General features: G+C 45.1%; 1 protein-coding gene across 2 annotated transcripts in view; it reads right to left on the bottom strand.

Moving 5' to 3' along the window:
- epha6 (eph receptor A6) overlaps positions 1-17,185 on the bottom strand; it is a 92,422-nt gene that overhangs the window by 18,867 nt on the left and 56,370 nt on the right. The window contains exon 7 of one of the 2 annotated variants that reach the window (XM_056278608.1): positions 16,133-16,492. In XM_056278608.1, the coding sequence (XP_056134583.1) occupies positions 16,133-16,492 (360 nt within the window). The remainder of the gene's footprint in view (positions 1-16,132; positions 16,493-17,185) is intronic. The other variant, XM_056278609.1, reaches the window with a different exon arrangement.

The following is a 17,185-nucleotide window of genomic DNA, read 5'->3' as shown; positions in this document are numbered from 1 at the left end:
GTCTTCTTTCTCTCTCTCTCCCTCCCCCTCTCTCTCTCTCTCACTGTCTGTCTCTATCTGTCTGTCTCTCTCTCTCTCTCTCTCTCTCTCTCTCTCACTGTCTGTCTCTATCTGTCTGTCTCTCTCTCTCTCTCACTCACTGTCTGTCTGTCTGTCTCCTTCTCTCTCTCTCAATGTCTGTCTGTCTGTCTGTCTGTCTGTCTGTCTGTCTGTCTGTCTGTCTGTCTGTCTGTCTGTCTGTCGCTCTCTGCCACTGTCTGTCTGTCTCTCTCTTTGTTTTGTTGGAAAAAGACAAATTGCAAGGATGGGAGAGAGGGGCGCTGGAGGGACAAAGTGAAAGGATGAAAGCCGGGATGAAAAGACGGGGAAGGGGGGAAATTCAGTTCAACTCGGAATATCAGCCAGATGGAGTTTAGAATCGTGGCTTTGCCAGGCTTTTGCAACCCAAAAACAAGCTTATGGGAACTCATTATTGTGGTCTTGACCGGTATCTGACACTAATTAGCCTTTCCAATATCTCTACAACTTGCACTACTGATCAGTGTGTGCGCACGTGTGTGTGTATGTATGTGAATGTGTGTGTGCATGTATGTGCATGTGTGTGTGATGTGTATGAGTTCAGAAAGTTAAATGAATCAGCTGGTTAGAGTGTGGCTGAGCGTCTCGGAAAGAAAAATAACGACTGCTACAGCGTAATCACACCTTGCATGGCAACACATCTATAAAGGCTATTGCAAATCCATTGACACGAGATGGTATATTGACAACATGGGAAAATAGGTTAACTGCAATCCATACACACACACACAGACTCAGAGGGAGAAAGAGAAATAAAGGAGAGCGCGTAGGGAGAGGTAGAAGGAGGTCCCTGGAGGTTGCATCTCCCCAGCATCTGCGTGTATAAATAGAAGACGGCCTTATTCCCAGAGCAAGGGAGATGAAAACGAGAGAGTATTGAAGAGAGAAAAGAGCAAAGCAGAGAGAACATTTTGCCCAAAACGAGACACCACAGTCCACTGGCAGAGGTTCACGCACTTGATTAAGAGACTGTGAAAAGACTTGCTCTGCAAGAGCTGGAAACATAACGATAAACATGCCCGATCATATTTTAATAGGTCTGTGCCGTGTAAGGAAGCAAAGCAAATAAAGTTATTTTTTTGGGGGGGGGGGGGATTTTTCCCCCCTTTTTCTCCTCAATTGTACTTGGCCAATTACCTCTCTCTTCCGAGCCGTCCCGGTCGCTGCTCCGGTCGCCCCCTCTGCCGATCCGGGGAGGGCTGCAGACTACCACATGCCTCCTCCGCCAGCCGCTTCTTTTCACCTGACAGTGAGGGGTTTCGCCAGGTGGATGTAGCGCATGGGAGGATCACGCTATTCCACCGAGTTCCCCCTCCCCCCTGAACAGGTGCCCCGACTGACCAGAGGAGGCACTAGTGCAGTGACCAGGACACATACCCACATCCGGCTTCCCACCCACAGACGCGGCTAATTGTGTCTGTAGGGATGCCAGACCGAGCCGGAGGTAACACGGGGATTCGAACCAGCAATCCCTGTGTTGGTAGGCAACGGAATAGACCGCTACGCCACCCGGGCGCCCCTCTCAAACGACTTTTACTGTCGTCGTAGATATCCATACATTTAAACTGCTGTGACTGTCTTCTGTGTCTCTCAGCCTGCATGGTGAGCTACGTCCATAAGCATGTTAAGAGGGGCCAACCACTAGTTTTCCTCTCCGTCCCAGTGTCCATATTTAAATAACGCGCTGTTTACATGTCAAAGCTATCAAAAGAGTTAAAGCCAGTGCAGCAACAGGTCTGACAGCATCAGGACTGGTTTTCCATCTATATAATGAATGCAGATGGTGTGACGGCGCAGGGAACAGATGCTCTCGGGCACGCTCCTTAGCAGCGGCGGGGGTTGGATTCGAGAGACATACTGCATGTTTCCCTCCAGATCATACATCTTATATAATGGCGTCGGAATCAAACAAAATTGGCTTCAGACAACAACAAAAAAGAAGTATTTAAAGATCGCAGGAACAATTAAGACATCGAACAGACTGCCTCTTGAAATGCCGTGGATGATGAGGACTTTTCTGAAGTGGAGATAAAAATGGCAGACATCAAAAATATGAATTCGTTTCCCTTTTTGTCCCTTTTTTTGCTGCAGTGATGGAACAATGTGACCAAAAGTGTAGTTGTTACTCGCAGAGGTGGAAAAAGGCTTGACAAATTTTGAGTTACTGCTTCCTGTCAGCGCTGCTCTTACACGACATTACTTATGTTTTTCCGATTCCCCCCCCCCCCCAATTGTACTCGGCCAATTACCCCACTCTTCCGAGCTGTCCCGGTCACTGCTCCACCCTCTCCATCCCCCTCGGGGAGGGCAGCGGACTACCACATGCCTTCTCCGATACACGTGGAGTCACGCCAGCCGCTTCTTTTCACCTGACAGTGAGGAGTTTCACCAGGGGGACGTAGCGCGTGGGAGGATCACGCTATTCCCCCCTGTTCCCCCTCCTCCCCCGAACAGGCGCCCCGACCGACCAGAGGAGGCGCTAGTGCAGTGACCAGTATACATACCCACATCTGGCTTCCCACCTGCAGACATGGCCAATTGTGTCTGTAGGGACGCCCGACCAAGCCGGAGGTAACACGGGGATTCGAACCAGCAATCCCCATGTTGGTAGGCAACGGAATCGACCACCACACCACCCAGACGCCCTTTCAAACGACATTACTAAGGAGACGGCCTTATTATAAATCCGTGATTTTTGTCAGCCTCGAAAGACTCACTACACCCAGCAGTCCAGTCAATGCTTTCCCCGACCGTCGACTGAATACTTGGTGCAAGCTGCTCTGCTGAGACAGAAACACGTAGAGAGTCGTCTCCACTGAGTATGGTGGAGGTAAGCCTCCAGCGGGCCCAGCTGTGCAACGCTGCCTTGAGGGGATTCTGAGGAGAGGGGGACAACAGCTGACCTTCACCAGTTTGTTGTCTCCCAGTATTGGAGACAAATCGCTGGTGTGTGCAGGGATGGCGCAAAATACCAACCCCCACGCTGTGATGAAACACAATCAGCCTCTTCTAGCAACACAAGGCTGGTCTTTATACCTAGCGACACAGGAAATCAAGCTTCTAAAGTCTCTGTTTTCTTTGTCGAGATTTCCATGACTAAGCAAATAGTGCAGGGCTCTCATAGCTGCAAAAGCGATTGCTCTACAATTCCAATATATCATTTTGTCATTAAAAGCAATTAACTCCCCGTTCTATTCAGAAACATTATGATTCTGCATGTTGCTTAAGCGAGGATGATAAATACAACTTATCAAAGTTAGACAGGCAGACAGGGAACAGGGAAGAGAAATTAATTAGTAATTCTGATGAATAAATTTAGCATAATTAAAAGCATAATGAGGCATTTATATGCAATTTGCAAATGGATAGTGTGTCAAGAGGGGGGGAGAATCTCCCAAATTCTCAGTAAAACTTTTGGCTAAATTCCATTTGTCTTTGTGTTATTCTTTCACTGCCTCGATACTACAATCCATCATATCGAGCTGTCCATTACTGAATCACCTCCCATCATTAGCATTAAGTGGCAATGAGCCCATGAGCACTCTATCTTCCCAAACAGTTCAGATGAGCAAGAAGCTAATTTTGCCTCACATTTTCAGAATTACACACATGTATAATCCCTTTATGGTCACAGTAATCTTAGCAATCTTAGCCTGCAGAAAACTCTTAGTTGAATGTTGCTGTGCATTGAACAGCAGGTGTATGGCTCTATGAGCCGTTTAATAGGAACGGGATCCTCTGGACTTTTCAGCCTGCTGTACCCTGCAAAATTATCAGGAGCATTCTCGGCGTACCATATTCACAATCACTTTTCTGACTGCCCTGGTAAGAGTGTTATTATAAATGCCATTGTGCACTTATTGACAGGTCTCTTGGAGATTCAGATTTGAACAAGTACCATTCGTGAGGACTTTGCATATGTACTTCATTGTAAAACAACTGTAAAAGGGAAAAAAAGACACAATACAAGCCAGATGGTACACAAATAGCGAAGACCACTTTCTTTACATTTAGTCTTTATCCACACAAAATGTGCACGAAAGAGAGCAGAGAATGCTATTTTGCAAAACTCTATCCTGTATCATGAATGGAGGGGATAAGAATACATCTGTAGCCATCTCACAATCAGTGGTGGCTGGCCAGTACAGGGTGCTGGGGCGCCGCCCCCTTCAAATATCAACAGATGAAAATCTACTTAAACATGTTAAATATAATTTAGTTGTATAATGCAAATAATTATGAAATAAATGTGTTTTCCAGTCTGTGAGCGCCTGTCAGCAGCCTTTAAATATTGGTTCCAAATGGTATTTGGTTGATTTCTGTCTGAATACATGTACTTCCTGGGTGAGGGGCGCCGGCCAAACCATACCTTATGTAAGCCCTCAAACTTGTGGCGAGCAGGTGATCTGAGGCTGCTGTCTTATTGGTTTCTTCAGATTTTCCAGGGGGCGCAGTTCTGTGCGCCCCAGACACTCCCACTTTTATTGGCAGCAAATTGGTATTGTTCTAATGTTGTTTGATCTAATGCGATTGGACAATTCTCATGGCTGTCAATCATGTTCACACCCTCCACGACGCCTCGTCTCGACTGCCAATCATCCACCGTCTACGAACTCTGATAAAATCCATAGGCTACACTGTCCTTCTTAGTAACTCTGTGACTGTGTGGACATTAAAGCAGCTGTCAGGTGTGCTGCGCCAAGGTAAATTGCGACCGCCTCCCCCCAAATTTTTAGCACCAGCCGTGCCACTGCTTACAATGCTGTGATTGCAACTATTCCCCAATCCTCTGTGAATAGTCCACATGGCCATTGTTACTCTAGTTAATGGTCACGGCAGTTTGCATATGAAACTGGTCGTTGGTTTCAGTCGTTATGCACCTGTGCTGTTCATGAGGGTGGGGATACCTGCAGTCAGTTGAGACTGACGAAGTCACTAAGATGACTGATGAAGCGGTTCTCACAATAAACGTCGTGTCCAGATAAGCTGATTCAACTTTCTGGTATTTCCTTACCTGGATTATTGAGCATGCATCAAGACATCTGTCCTGTATCGGAGCAGAGTTTAGTACTGCGTATCAGCCCACAGTATGACTCTATAACCTCTGCTCAAACCAGCAGAACCTGGTAACCTCCGATTTACATAGCAGAGCAGAGTAGAATGAGAAGCGAAAGCAATGTTTGTTTGAGACAGAAAGGCAGGGAGAAAAAGAGGGAGACAGGGAGAGAGAGAGAGAGAGAGAGAGAGAGAGAGAGAGAGAGAGAGAGAGAGAGAATGTACAAGCCCATAAACGTATGGAGGTTAAACCGATGTGAGGGCATGTGCCGTGTGCACGTCTGTCTATTTGCGCACATGCCTGCCTCTGTGTGTTATTCTGCTGAGGCAAGGCTGACAGTTTGACAAGTCAATCCAATCTGAAAATCCTAATGGGAACATCCCCACAGGCTGCTTCTCTCCCCCTCAGGAGGGACTATTTGCATTCCAACCTTCTCCAATCATCCTACCAGACTTTTCCCCGCAAGACGGGGCTGCCAAATCACATGCGTGCAACAAACTACACTGTTTCAAATTGCTTGATGACTTTCTAACAGAATAATCATTTGCTTACATTTTATCTAGGCATTAGGCAGGACAAATAACCGCTGTAGTTATTCACCTCTTTTTAAGATCAAGCAAGGGGACAAGTAGAAGCCCTGCATAATGACTCCAGGCTCAGTGACAGCTCGTATCCTTGTTTATTTATTCTCACTTAGACAGCCATATCCTACATGCTGCTGCAGAGAAAACAAGTCCTGCAGGCACGGCCACAAAAAAATGTCAGAGCAGATGACAGTAAGATGGCAAAAGTTTGGTGACACTCATCGACTGCAGACCTCAAGGTGTCTTACACACTAAACATCTAGACAACAAATGAGAAATGCCAACTTTACTAATGAATAACTACCCCAATACCAGGGTCCAAAATTCACCTTTTGGCTTACCTGCCAAGGTGGCTGGTAGATGAACAAATTTAATGGCCAGACAGATTTTATACCAGCCAATAAATAAATACATTGCTTTTTACTATTTCAGTTTGCTATTATTAATTCAAAAACCAGGCTCTGATGAAGTCCTGTAGCAGTAGGCCGAAACGTTAGCATGTTTTGCTGGCCAAAATAAATTGGTGAAAATGAGGCACTGTCCCTGTCCTTTCTCAAATTGGTGAGTGCTACCCTACATCATTGGATGTGGTTTTTGACAGATATGTTTTTGGGTTTAGCACCACAGTAAGAGGTTCTTTTTGGGAAGGCACATCCAACTCCTCCATTCTTGCTATTAATATTTAGCATGTAATCTTGGTCTCATATGGGTATGGGCGGCATGATGGCCCAGAGGTTAGCGCTGTTGCCTCACAGCAAGAAGGTCCTCGGTTCGAACCACAGGCCATCTCAGGTCCTTTCTGTGTGGAGTTTGCATGTTTTCCCCGTGTCTGTGTGGGTTTCCTCTGGGTGCTCCGATTTCCTCCCACCATCAAAAAGACATGCATGTTAGGGTTAATAATCATAATAATAATACACTTTATTTGTGGGCACCTTTCAGAGCACTCAAGGACACCTTACAGAACACAGTTCAAAACAAGCAGCACTATCAGACAGTAATAATATCAAAACAAAGCAGGGTAGACAATAAAAAGTTAATACAACAGATAAGTATAAAATCATCATCTGCACAAAACTCAATGAAGTGTGGATCCGGCTGAATATGCCAGCTTGAAAAGGTGCGTTTTGAGATGGGATTTGAAGGTTGAAAGAGAGTCAATGTTGTGAATGTCTTGTGGGAGAGAGTTCGACAGGCGGGGGGGGGGGGGGGGGGCAGAATGACTGAAAGCTCTATTCCCCATGGTAGTCAAGCGGGCCAATGGTGTAGTGAGTTGGAGAGCAGAAGAGGATCTGAGAGCATTCGGGTGGCGTGGCAGTCTATTCCATTGCCTACCAACATGGAGATCGCCAGTTCAAATCACCGCGTTACCTCCGGCTTGGTCAGGCGTCCCTACAGACACAATTGGCCGTGTCTGTGGGTACGAAGCGGATATGGGTATATATCCTAGTCGCTGCACTAGTGCCTCCTCTGGTGGGTCAGGGCACCTGTTCAGGGGGGAGGGGGAACTGGGGGGAATAGCGTGATCCTCTCACGCGCTACATCCCCCTGGCTAAACTCCTCACTGTCAGGTGAAAAGAAGCGGCTGGCGACTCCATATGTATCAGAGGAGGCATGTGGTAGCCTGAAGCCCTCCCCAGATTGGCAGAGGGGGTGGAACAGTGACCGGGACGGCTTGGAAGAGTTGGGTAATTGGACAAGTACAATTGGGGAGAAAAAGGAGAGAGAAAATCCTCACCCCCACCCCCCCCCACCCCCCAAAAAAAGAAGAAAATCTGAGAGTGCGGGAGGGCGCATGGATATGAAGCAGTTGGGAAAGCTACGAAGGAGCTAGGTTACTAAGGGCCTTAAAGGTGAGAAGCATCTTGAAGTCAGTACGGTATTTAACAGGGAGCCAGTGGAGTTGCTGAAGAACAGGAGTGATGTGATCTATGGAAGGAGTTCTGGCAATGATACGGGCAGCTGAATTCTGGACCAACTGAAGTTTATGAAGACAGTTGAGGGGGAGACCAAAGAGGATAGAATTACAGTAGTCAATACGGGATGTAACCAGGGTGTGAATGAGTATGGCGGTGCTGTTAGGTGTGAGTGACAGGTGAAGAAGATTAATGTTGCGTAGGTGGAAGTATGCAGACCGAGTCACATTGTTAATGTGAGCTTCAAAAGATAATGTGCTGTCCAAGATGACACCCTGAGTCTTAACCTGAGGCAATGGAGGAACTATAGAATTGTCAATGGTCAGAGTAAAACTATCAGGTTTAGCCAAAGTAGATTTAGTACCTACTAAGAGGACCTCGGTTTTATCACTATTAAGTTTGAGAAAGTGGTAATACTCTTGCCTGTGCCCCTGACCAAGGCAACGGAAAGAAGAACTGGAGTTGGCCCCCCCCCCCCCCCGGTGCTGCAGCGGCCCGTTCTATACGCTGAATACACAATTGCGTAGGGAGACATAAAGCCAATCAATGGCCTGACCCAGTGCAAGGGGGCCCTCCTCAACGGATAGCTTGTGTCAGTGGATGGATTTGATTGGCGCAAGTGCTGCAGCAACTCTCCTATTAATCATTATGCTGTGAAAGTACGAAATGATGGTTACAAAAAGTACGACATGATGGCGCCTCCAAAATGCCAAGTATTCCTCCAGCGCTGCCAAAATGAAGAAAACAAAGACGGAGAGCAGAAGTCGGGATTCAGGTATGTGTCATGGAGTCATTCATTGCAGATGAAGGAATTGTTGCAGATATTCTTTAGCAACTCACAGCCAATTATGTTCAAAAGCAATTAAACTGCTGCTGACAGATGGTGAACCTTAAGCTAACTTACATGGCTACTAGCTAGCATGAGGTCAGTCAGGGTAGCTAGCTTTAATCTGTTAGTCTTAGCACATTCCTTTAGCAGAAGTTGGGATTCAGGTATGTGTCATGGAGTCATTCATTGCAAATGAAGGAATTGTTACAGATATTCTTTAGCAAGTCACAGGTGAATATTCACTCTCTCCCTCACTCACAGGTACACACACAAACAGTAAAATGACAAAAAAAGATTCACAGCTTTGGGGAAACCATAGACTACCAAGTTTTTAAAGATGAATCTTTCTTCCATTTTGTTTTTTTTAAACATGTTTTGAAATGTTTTGTTTTCCTTGTCTTAATTTTTGCCCAGTTTTATTTTCGGCCATAGAAGTTAAAAATTAAAGTTGAAGAAGGAAGACTGTTGTGTGACGTTCAGGGAGGAGATAAGTCAGGCACTGGGTAGTAGTGAAGAGCTGCCAGATGGCTGGGCAACTACTGTGGAAATAGTGAGGGAGACACCCTGGAAGGTACTTGGTGTGTCATCTGGACAGAGGAAGGAAGACAGAGAGACTTGGTGGTGGAATGAGGAAGTACATGAAAGTATATGGAGGAAGAGGTTGGCGAAGAAGAAGTGGGATAGTCAGAGAGATGAAGAAAGTAAGACAGGAATACAAGGAGATGCAGCATAAGGTGAAGAGAGGTGGCGAAGGCAAAAGAAAAGGCGTATGGTGAGTTGTATGAGAGGTTGGACACTAAGGAAGGAGAAAAGAACTTGTACCGATTGGCTAGACAGAAGCACCTAGCTGGGAAGGATGTGGAGCAAGTTAGGGCGGTGAAGGATAGAGATGGAAATGTGCTGACAAGCGAGGAGTGTGTTGAGACGGTGGAAGGAGTATTTTGAGGGGCTGATGAATGAAGAAAATGAGAGAGAGAGAGAGAGAGAGAGAGAGAGAGAGAGAGAGAGAGAGAGAGAGAGAGAGAGAGAGAGAGAGAGAGAGAGAGAGAGAGAGAGAGAGAGAGAGAGAGAGAGAGAGAGAGAGGGTTGGATGATATGGGGATAGTGAAGCAGGAAGTGCAGTGGATTAGCAAGGATGAAGTGAGGGCAGGTATGGAGAGTGGAAAAGCAGTTGGTCCAGATGACATACCTGTGGAGGCATGCAGATGTTTAGGGCAGATGTCAGTGGAGTTGTTAGCTAGAGTGTTTAACACAATCTTAGAAGTGAGAGGATACCTGAGGAGTGGAGAAGAAGTGTACTGGTACCGATTTTCAAGAATAAGGGTGATGTGCAGAGCAATAGTAACTACAGAGGTATAATGCTAATCAGCCACAGCATGAAGATATGAGAAAGAGTAGTGGAAGCTAGATTAAGAGGAGAGGTGATGATTACCAAGGAGCCGTATGCTTTCATATCAGGAAAGAGCACTACAGATACGTTAAACCATGTCACACACAGGTGTTCTCCGTAAAGGGGTTCCACCCTAAGGATAAAGTCCTATGGCAACTGACAAGCTGTAATGGAGGCAGGATTGTGAGATCTGGAAGTCCCTAGTCATCAGGTGGTGCATGCTACATTCAGCCGCTGGGCTCCTGGAACGAGGTAGAAAGAGCCCCTCGGTAGCTGCAACCACGATTGAGCAGCCCTCTTTGGGATCCACTCTGCTCACCCCACCTGGGGAAGGAGCTAGAAAAGGTTAAAATAATTAAAGACAACCTAATGGAGAGGACAGTCATACTCGCTTCGAGTGACTGCCGATGATGATGATGATGATGACGACTGGTATGCTCTGTCATGTCAATCTACCTCAGGCATGTGTTTAAGTAACCTGCTAACATTTATTTCAGCATTTCTCTGATATATTCTCTGCACCATTGCACTTCATCGCCTCTTATTTTGTCTGAATATAGTCAATCCTTGTGTATATATCTGAAGATTGTTGTGCTGTTATTATTCTGTTGAGTATACTGAGAGAGCTACAAAACTGGAGTCCAATTCTATGTAGTGCAAACCTACATGGCCAATAAACATGATTCTGATTTTTTTGTTGACAGTTTAGAAAGACTTTTGTAACCAACATAGACCAATGTAGTGAATTCGGGGGGCAGCCAGAAACCGCCACAGCCGCGACGCAAACCAGGGTCTCCCGCACCATGGGCAACTATGTTAACCAGTCAACTAAAGGCTCCGCCCCGTTAGCCAAGGGCTAGCGAGTCTATACATCCGCAGTTGTTACACTATCCCCCCCCCCCCTTCGGGAAGTGCGTCCTCACACTTCTGATGGCCTCATGGTCTCGCCATCCCACTTCTGACACCAATGTAGCGATACAGCCCTTATCAGTTCAGTCACTTCAGCCACCCATGCTGGCCTCTCTCCCTCTGAGGAGCGCTCCACTGCAGTCCTCACAGCAGGTGGGCTCTCATTATGACAGATCCCAGCAGCCACGCCCCACACATTCTCCCTCTCCACAGCCATCATCTCCAAGGCCGCCTGCAAAGTCTGCGGATGCTGCAGCTGTACCTGGACATGCAATTCAGTGGGGGAGGAGGGCTCTGATGAATTGGTCCTGTGCCAGCTTGCTCTGTACCTCTGGGGACATATGCGCATACGCCCGCCACGTCAAGCTCCCTATGTCATTGGCCAACACCTGCAGCAGCTCCCCGATGCTGATTTAAGGGCCGATCACAATCCTTAATGAACATGTATGAATCAAGGCATGTTTACTGTGTTTACAAATGTGTGTTTTGTGTATTAATTAAATGCAAGGATTATGCCTACTTTATAGTAGATTGCAGTCGATTGGTAGTACAACGTCAAAGGGTTATCATGTTGTCCTCATAGAACAAATAATAGTTTTACAACATAGTTATTTATATAAAGTTAAACTATATATATATATATATATACATATATATAGTTTTATTTCATAGTTCTTGGCTCCAGGCAAAGTATGAAGAGCCCCCAAAGAAAATGTTGCCTAGGGCCCCCCTGTTGTCTAGATCCGGGTCTGAAAGTACTTTAATTAGTGTAAAAAATTAAAAAATCGTGCGTTTTGATGGCTGATGCAATTACGTATTACGCACAACACACGCAGTACAGCAGATGTAGCAGATTGAAGTGACAACAAACCAGAAGCTTTCTCCAGCGTGTGTAGGAAATTAATTGTTTTTTTACCGGCCAGAGTGGCAGGTGCTCTCAGTGATTCACTCGCCAAAGACTAAATTTACCCACATTTGGCGCCTGGCGAGTGTTAATTTTGGACCCTGCTCAATACCTTTTTGTACGTTATAAAGACTTGCAATCCTAGCTGTCACTCAAGCACGCCATAGTGTTCTTGCTCCATTAATTAAACGGCCACTATCCAATATCACAGGGCCTGTCTTGACCATGTCCCTTCTTGAATGGGATTCTCCAAAGACATGTAATCGGGCCCATCCTCCTCTCTCTTTGTTCTCAATGGTTATCCTTTTATTGGAGCCCACAGTGTTTAATTCATCACCACTGTGTTGATGGTATTCTAGTTCCCCATTTCTGACACACAGACTGAGGTTACTCAATTCTGCTGGATCATCTTGCATACCTATGTGGACGGCCACTACCTGCTTAACTTTGACAACATCGAGCTGCTGTTAATCTCTATGCTGTCCTGCACTCTGCAAGACCTCTCCATCATGTCTGACAGCATTGCAGCGGCTCATGCCCGGACTGCCAAGAATCTCAGTGTTTGTCAGCTGACTGTTATGTGAGGCCTGTATCCCACCGGCACACCTCTCTCCTTTAGATTCAACCCTCCAAATTATCTGGCAAATCACACCTTTGCTCGCAAGGACAACAATCAAACACCTTTTCCAAGCTCTTGTCACTCTCTGTGTGGAGTACAGCAACTTACTCTCTGGTGGTATTTCATTAGTGAGCTCCTCGGCTAGCCCCTAAAACCCACTCAGAATGTTACAGCAATACCTGTCTATTACCTTCCCCAAATTCTTCCCCATCACTTCCCTCCTCTACCAACCCCCCTCCCACCCACCGCCGCCCACACACACACACACACACATACCCGCTCCCACATACCCACTGCCTTGTTGTTGAGAGAACTATATCCTACAACTCAGAGACTAGGGTTCAGCCGGACTCATTTACACTGATGTTATCTGGCTTCAGAAGGGATGGATGGATGGATGGATGGATGGATGGATGGATGGATGGATGGGATAGATAGATAGATAGATAGATAGATAGATAGATAGATAGATAGATAGATAGATAGATAGATAGATAGATAGATAGATAGATAGATAGATAGATAGATAGATAGATAGATAGATAGATAGATAGATAGATAGATAGAGACGGACGGACGGACGGACGGACGGACGGACGGACGGACGGACGGACGGACGGACGGACGGACGGACGGACAGACAGACAGACAGACAGACAGACAGACAGACAGACAGACAGACAGACAGACAGACAGACAGACAGACAGACAGACAGACAGACAGACAGACAGACAGACAGACAGACAGACAGATAGATAGATAGATAGATAGATAGATAGATAGATAGATAGATAGATAGATAGATAGATAGATAGATAGATAGATAGATAGATAGATAGATAGATAGATAAAGAGAGAGAGATAGATCAAGGTTATTGTTGTTTTAAAAACCCAGAGCAGCAGACTAAATTAAATAAAATGATTGCACAGAAAAATCAGTCCGTGCAATCAGCCATGTGGAAAATAAATGCCTAAACACAGACAATAAAATGATGTAAAATGATGAAATGTGATTTTCCCATGGCTTAGCCCAAGGTGCAGTGGTCGGAAATCATTTGCAATATTTGCACATTTCTGTGCAAGCAAGAAAGAAGAAAAGCTGTCAAACTTCTGTTGAATTTACAAAATATTTTATCCCCCTACCAACACGGTTGGTTCACCAACAAACTTCAGTACGACAACAAACTTCAGTAATTGGCTAGATTATGGCAACAACTCCTCAATAGTATTAGTTCATCCATCCATCCATCCATCCATCCATCCATTATCCAAACTTATCCTGCTCGCGGGGATGCTGAAGCCTATCCCAGCAGTCATTGGGCAGCAGGTTGGGAGACACCCTGGACAGACCGCCAGGCCATCACAGGGCTGACACACCCACACACACACACACATTCACACCTAGGGACCGATTCACCTGACCTACATGTCTTTGGACCGTGGGAGGAAACTGGAGCACCCGGAGGAAACCCACGCAGACATGGGGAGAACATACAAACTCCACCACACAGAGGAGGACCCTGGATGACCCCCAAAGTCGGACTACCCTGGGGCTCGAACCCAGGACCTTCTTGCTGTGAGGCGACTGTGCTAACCACTGCGCCACCGTGCCGCCAGTATTAGTTCACATATACAAAAACTTTTGGCTTCAAGCTTTCTACATTTTATTTTTAGTATGATTTTTTTTTCATCATGAGTAATGGTGCAGCGTGGAAAGTTTAATTATGATACAAAGGTGTATTAGATTACACATGAACAGGTCCAAGCACAAATATGCCCTCAAGTTCCCATTTTTATCTCAGTCCAGACCTTGTTCTCATCAGAATTTATCCTCAGCATTAGCAAATTTGTGTATATGCTAAAAGAGGAGAGAATACACTAGAGTCCCCACGTCTATTTTTATCCATATGTCTTCTTTCTTTTTTTCATCCTTTCTCCCACTCTCCATCAATTATGCAAGACATATTCTTGTCCTTGCAATATAACTTTCAGGTTAGTTGAACTTCAAGTGACTTGGTTTTTCCCAAATCAAGCCAAAGATAATGGAGCCTCGAGGACCCTCTGCTCACACCGGCTGACCTCAGGTCAACCTGGCCCCCCTAATTAGGGCTAAGTTAAAGCCACAGCTTCTCCGTCAGCTATTCCAGGGTCCGTATTGTGCTTGACTCATTAACACATCAGCAGAGAGAGAGAGAGAGAGAGAGAGAGAGAGAGAGAGAGAGAGAGAGAGAGAGAGAGAGAGAGAGAGAGAGAGAGAGAGAGAGAGAGAGAGAGAGAGAGAGAGAGAGAGAGAGAGAGAGAGAGAGAGAGAGAGAGAGAGAGAGCGAGAGTGAGAGAGAGCGAGAGCGAGAGAGTGTAACAGATTATAAGAGAGACACAGCAATGGGGTCAGAGAGATAAAGAGATAGAGGAAAAGAAAGTGTACAGATGTTTAGAACGAAAACCGGGTAAATTATCCCTACCTATTAACCTGCCATGAGTCTTAGTCTGCAGCAAGCAGCAGAGACATTCATACATTCATAATTTACTGACTATGACTATTATCTAGCAGGCATGTGCAGCCTGACCATGTAGACCTTCCAACTGAAACAGAGCTGGTGGGAATCAATAAATCATCAATAATCTTTGGGAACACTTTAAATTACAGGCCATTCACTACGCAGAACTAGCCAAGTGATATATGAGTAAAATAGATGCACTGAACTGTGACGAGTGGTTAATACTAAGGGCACGATGAGTAAAACAGGGCATTTTTCTCCCTCTCTAGTTTGCTTCCTCGTCATTATATAATGTGCTGTTGGATATAATCTACGTCAAACACTGTATGGTATAAATTCACACTGCACCAAACACCAGTATGTTTAATCCTTTTTGTCCTTTGTGTAAGGATAAGCAGTAATCAGCTTTTAAACTTGAATACAAGGTGAGTATTGAATGTCCAGCTGAGTAACATAACCATAGTAAAGACAGCGCCACATTTCATGTTCACTTTATATTGAAGTTTAACAGCTGAATACAATTTATTTTTGCGGCATGATGGACTCAAAATACTTATTTTTACTTACTTACACCTATTACTTATACATTATTATACATTCTAATTATACATATATCACATATAGGTATAATATATATATGTATATAATATATAACAATATAATATATGTGTATAATAATATAATACATTATTATATTATATTATTATTATACATTATTATATGTTGTTGTTATTATTATTACTTATACATTTACTTATATTTCCTTCCCATTGTGCTGTTAAATATAATGATATCAAAGCAAACTAGAATAACAAAAAAGCCCCTACTTTACTCATATATTATTCAGCAATTACCACTCATCATGGTTCAACTACATTCACTCATAAATTACCCAGTTATTTCTGCGTAATTAATGATCTGTAATTCAAAGTGTTACCATATATTCTTGGACATTCTTTTTAAAGATATAATGCCTTTTGCAAAAGCAAGTTTACCGAGTTCTATGTTTAAACAAGGAGCCAGCGTTAAAATGATACTTGATGCTCGATGTTATGCAAGTAAAGTGTGTTAACTGTGACTTGCTGCAGCTGCATAGGAGGTATGGGGTTAGGGGTCACCAATCTAATTGCCATTATTCCTTATGTGGTATTACGAGTACATGCAAGTGGCAATTATAGAAGTAAAATTTCAGTTGTCCAGAATATCAGCGCAGTACGTCATTCTGGACTGGTTATCAATTGAGAACAGGACTTGTCATTGATCTTTATTGACATAATGAAAAATGGAAGGTGAAACTGGTTGAGACAGAAACGAGGAAGAGACGGAAGAAAGGAGGACGAGGGTCAGCTCTGTATCTTACCAGTTTGGTGTGTAGTGATGGTTACATTTGCCAGTGAGCGTGCAGCTATGCCCAGCCCCGAGACGCCATTCACTGCCTCCACGTGGAAGGTGTAGTTGGTGTGCATTGCGAAATCGAGCACTGCCACCGAGGTACCCGACAGCCCGAGGGGCCGAGGAATAAACCGCAGGTCGGATTCACACGGCTCACACTGCGGTGCGCCGCCATCCTCATTATTACTGTCACAGCGCTGACACAGGATGTTGTAAGTGAGGTCCTTCCTGCCTCCAGTGTCACTGGGAGGGGTCCACTGTAAGAAGAGAGCTGTGTCATTGACCACCGAGATCAGGTTCCTGGGAGCCGATGGGGGTCCTGGGGAGGCAGAAAGTTTACAGACAGAGACAGAGATGAGGGCTTGTCTCATGATCAAGATTTAGTAAGCGACTAATTCCCTCTGGTATTGTTTGTAACTTAATACTTTCGATGATATATGTGAATATATGTGAATGGATTCAACTGTTCATGTCATGTTTCTCTTTTACGCTGCAAAAATGGTATCTGTGCGTGTGTGGGTTCTTGTTCAGTTATATTTGTGATGATCAGTTTGAGTTGTTAACCATCAGATTGAGGACATTTTTGCAAAGCGACATTTTTGTCGCTCCCCACTGCTTAAAGGATCTATTTCAGGGTTAGGACTCGAGTTTGAGTTTTGAGTTGACTTGAGTTTCTGGTCCTGGGTACGACGTTAAACTGCAACCATCGGGTCGTCAGCGACTAAACCGACACCCCCACTTCAACCGTTGGGTTGTCGTGAGGAGGGTGTGTGGACACCCAGCAGGACTAAAAACAAAACCTGTCAAAGGGCGGATGAGTTCCTCTGTGAACCAACGGCCATCCATACCTGGAGAGCAGATAAGGACCACCAGGTACGCCCCCTACTGACACACAATGATGACTCAACTTGTTGAGGCATCAGCTGTGCTCCTACGTCCTCCATAGGTTACGGAACTGATGATGATGACTCGAGTTTAGCGTTACGGTTAGAATTGGGTTTAAGTTAAGGTT

Source organism: Lampris incognitus, chromosome 4 (assembly GCF_029633865.1).
Source record: "Lampris incognitus isolate fLamInc1 chromosome 4, fLamInc1.hap2, whole genome shotgun sequence".
Taxonomy (NCBI): domain Eukaryota; kingdom Metazoa; phylum Chordata; class Actinopteri; order Lampriformes; family Lampridae; genus Lampris; species Lampris incognitus.
Note: the sequence above shows the minus strand (reverse complement) of the source record. Positions and strands in the feature narration are given on the sequence as shown.